This window comes from Geospiza fortis, unplaced genomic scaffold (assembly GCF_000277835.1).
Source record: "Geospiza fortis unplaced genomic scaffold, GeoFor_1.0 scaffold31, whole genome shotgun sequence".
Taxonomy (NCBI): Eukaryota; Metazoa; Chordata; class Aves; order Passeriformes; family Thraupidae; genus Geospiza; species Geospiza fortis.
This window is the reverse complement of record NW_005054483.1, coordinates 1281153-1282341: the sequence shown is the minus strand read 5'-3', so window position 1 is coordinate 1282341 and position 1189 is coordinate 1281153. Positions and strand designations below refer to the sequence as shown.

General features: G+C 49.5%; 1 protein-coding gene across 2 annotated transcripts in view; it reads left to right on the top strand.

Annotated features, from left to right (window-relative positions):
* Positions 1 to 367: 367 nt before the first annotated feature.
* The window catches only part of SLC5A1 (solute carrier family 5 member 1), a 25159-nt gene continuing 24337 nt past the window's right edge, over positions 368 to 1189 (top strand). Inside the window, exon 1 of one of the 2 annotated variants that reach the window (XM_005428437.2) lies at positions 368 to 676. In XM_005428437.2, the coding sequence (XP_005428494.1) occupies positions 590 to 676 (87 nt within the window). In that variant the 5' untranslated portion in view covers positions 368 to 589. The remainder of the gene's footprint in view (positions 677 to 1189) is intronic. The other variant, XM_014310098.1, reaches the window with a different exon arrangement.

The window sequence follows — 1189 nt, the reverse complement described above, 5'->3', positions numbered from 1 at the left end:
CTGTATCCCTGTGAGAGATGGAAGCAGACTGAAGTTTTCTCCTCCCCAGAAACACAGGACTGTTTCTCCATTGACTAATGCTGCTGAGCTGAGAGATGACACAGAGGTTGTCCCAGATCCTGGACCCCTGGGTTTTCCCCGGGTGCCAGGTCACTCCTCACAGATAATTGCTTACCATCATCAACTAAAAGAACTACATCTTCCATGACTAGATTTACAGGTACAACCACTTAAAAAAAAAAAAGGTATTCACCCACAGTGAGGTAAATATGCAGGTTTATTGCAGCCAAGCCACTCCTTTCTGTGTCATTCCTTCTCAGACATCTGCTCGTGGATGTTAAAACCCCGAGCACCTTTGGCAGGGACACTGAACTGTGAAATCTGCAGCACCTGTGACAGAGGAGAACTCTTTGGGAAAAAGTTATCCAAGGAAAAGCAGCAGCTTCAACTTGTGTCCCATTGGAGACAAGTGAATCTGAAGTTATATATTATATAAGACGTAGGTGATGACAGCAGTTTATCATTAACCTGAACTCTGCAAGAAGCACATAAGGAGAGAAAGAAGAAGAAAGCCAGAGAAGCAGCCAGGATGGAATCCATCATAAGGATCAACAATGCTGCAGACATCTCCGTTATTGTTCTCTACTTTTTGGTAGTTCTGGCAGTGGGACTATGGGTATGTTGGGATTTTGTTTTGTTTTACTTAATGAGCAAGTAGATTATAGAGTCTTGGCAAAATAGCTTAGTAAGTGAGAATGTGTAATTAGATAAAGATTTTGATGCTTAATTGAAATAGTTAACAAATGCATGGTGGGCAAAATGTGGGCACTTATTTACATCAGAGGGGATGGTGACCCAGGGTGGCATCCCTTTGGGTGAATGAATGGAACCGTGGGGAAGGTGCAGTGATGGGTTTGTGTGGGATGGAGCCGAGGGATCCATCGGTGAAGATCAGCCAGGGTCTCAGACACGGCTGCGCCTGAGAGGGGGCGTTTGGCCACGGAGCGCTGGGGCTGCGGGAGAATTGTGCCGGGAGCGGATGGCCTGGGAAACAGCGGGGAGGGGGAGCTGCAGGGCTGGGGAGGGACGGGACGGCGGGGGCCGGGTGGGGAGGCAGCACCCACAGCGCGGGGACAGGGACGGTGACCGGGAAAGGGATGGGGACAGGGACGGGAACGGGGATGGGGAC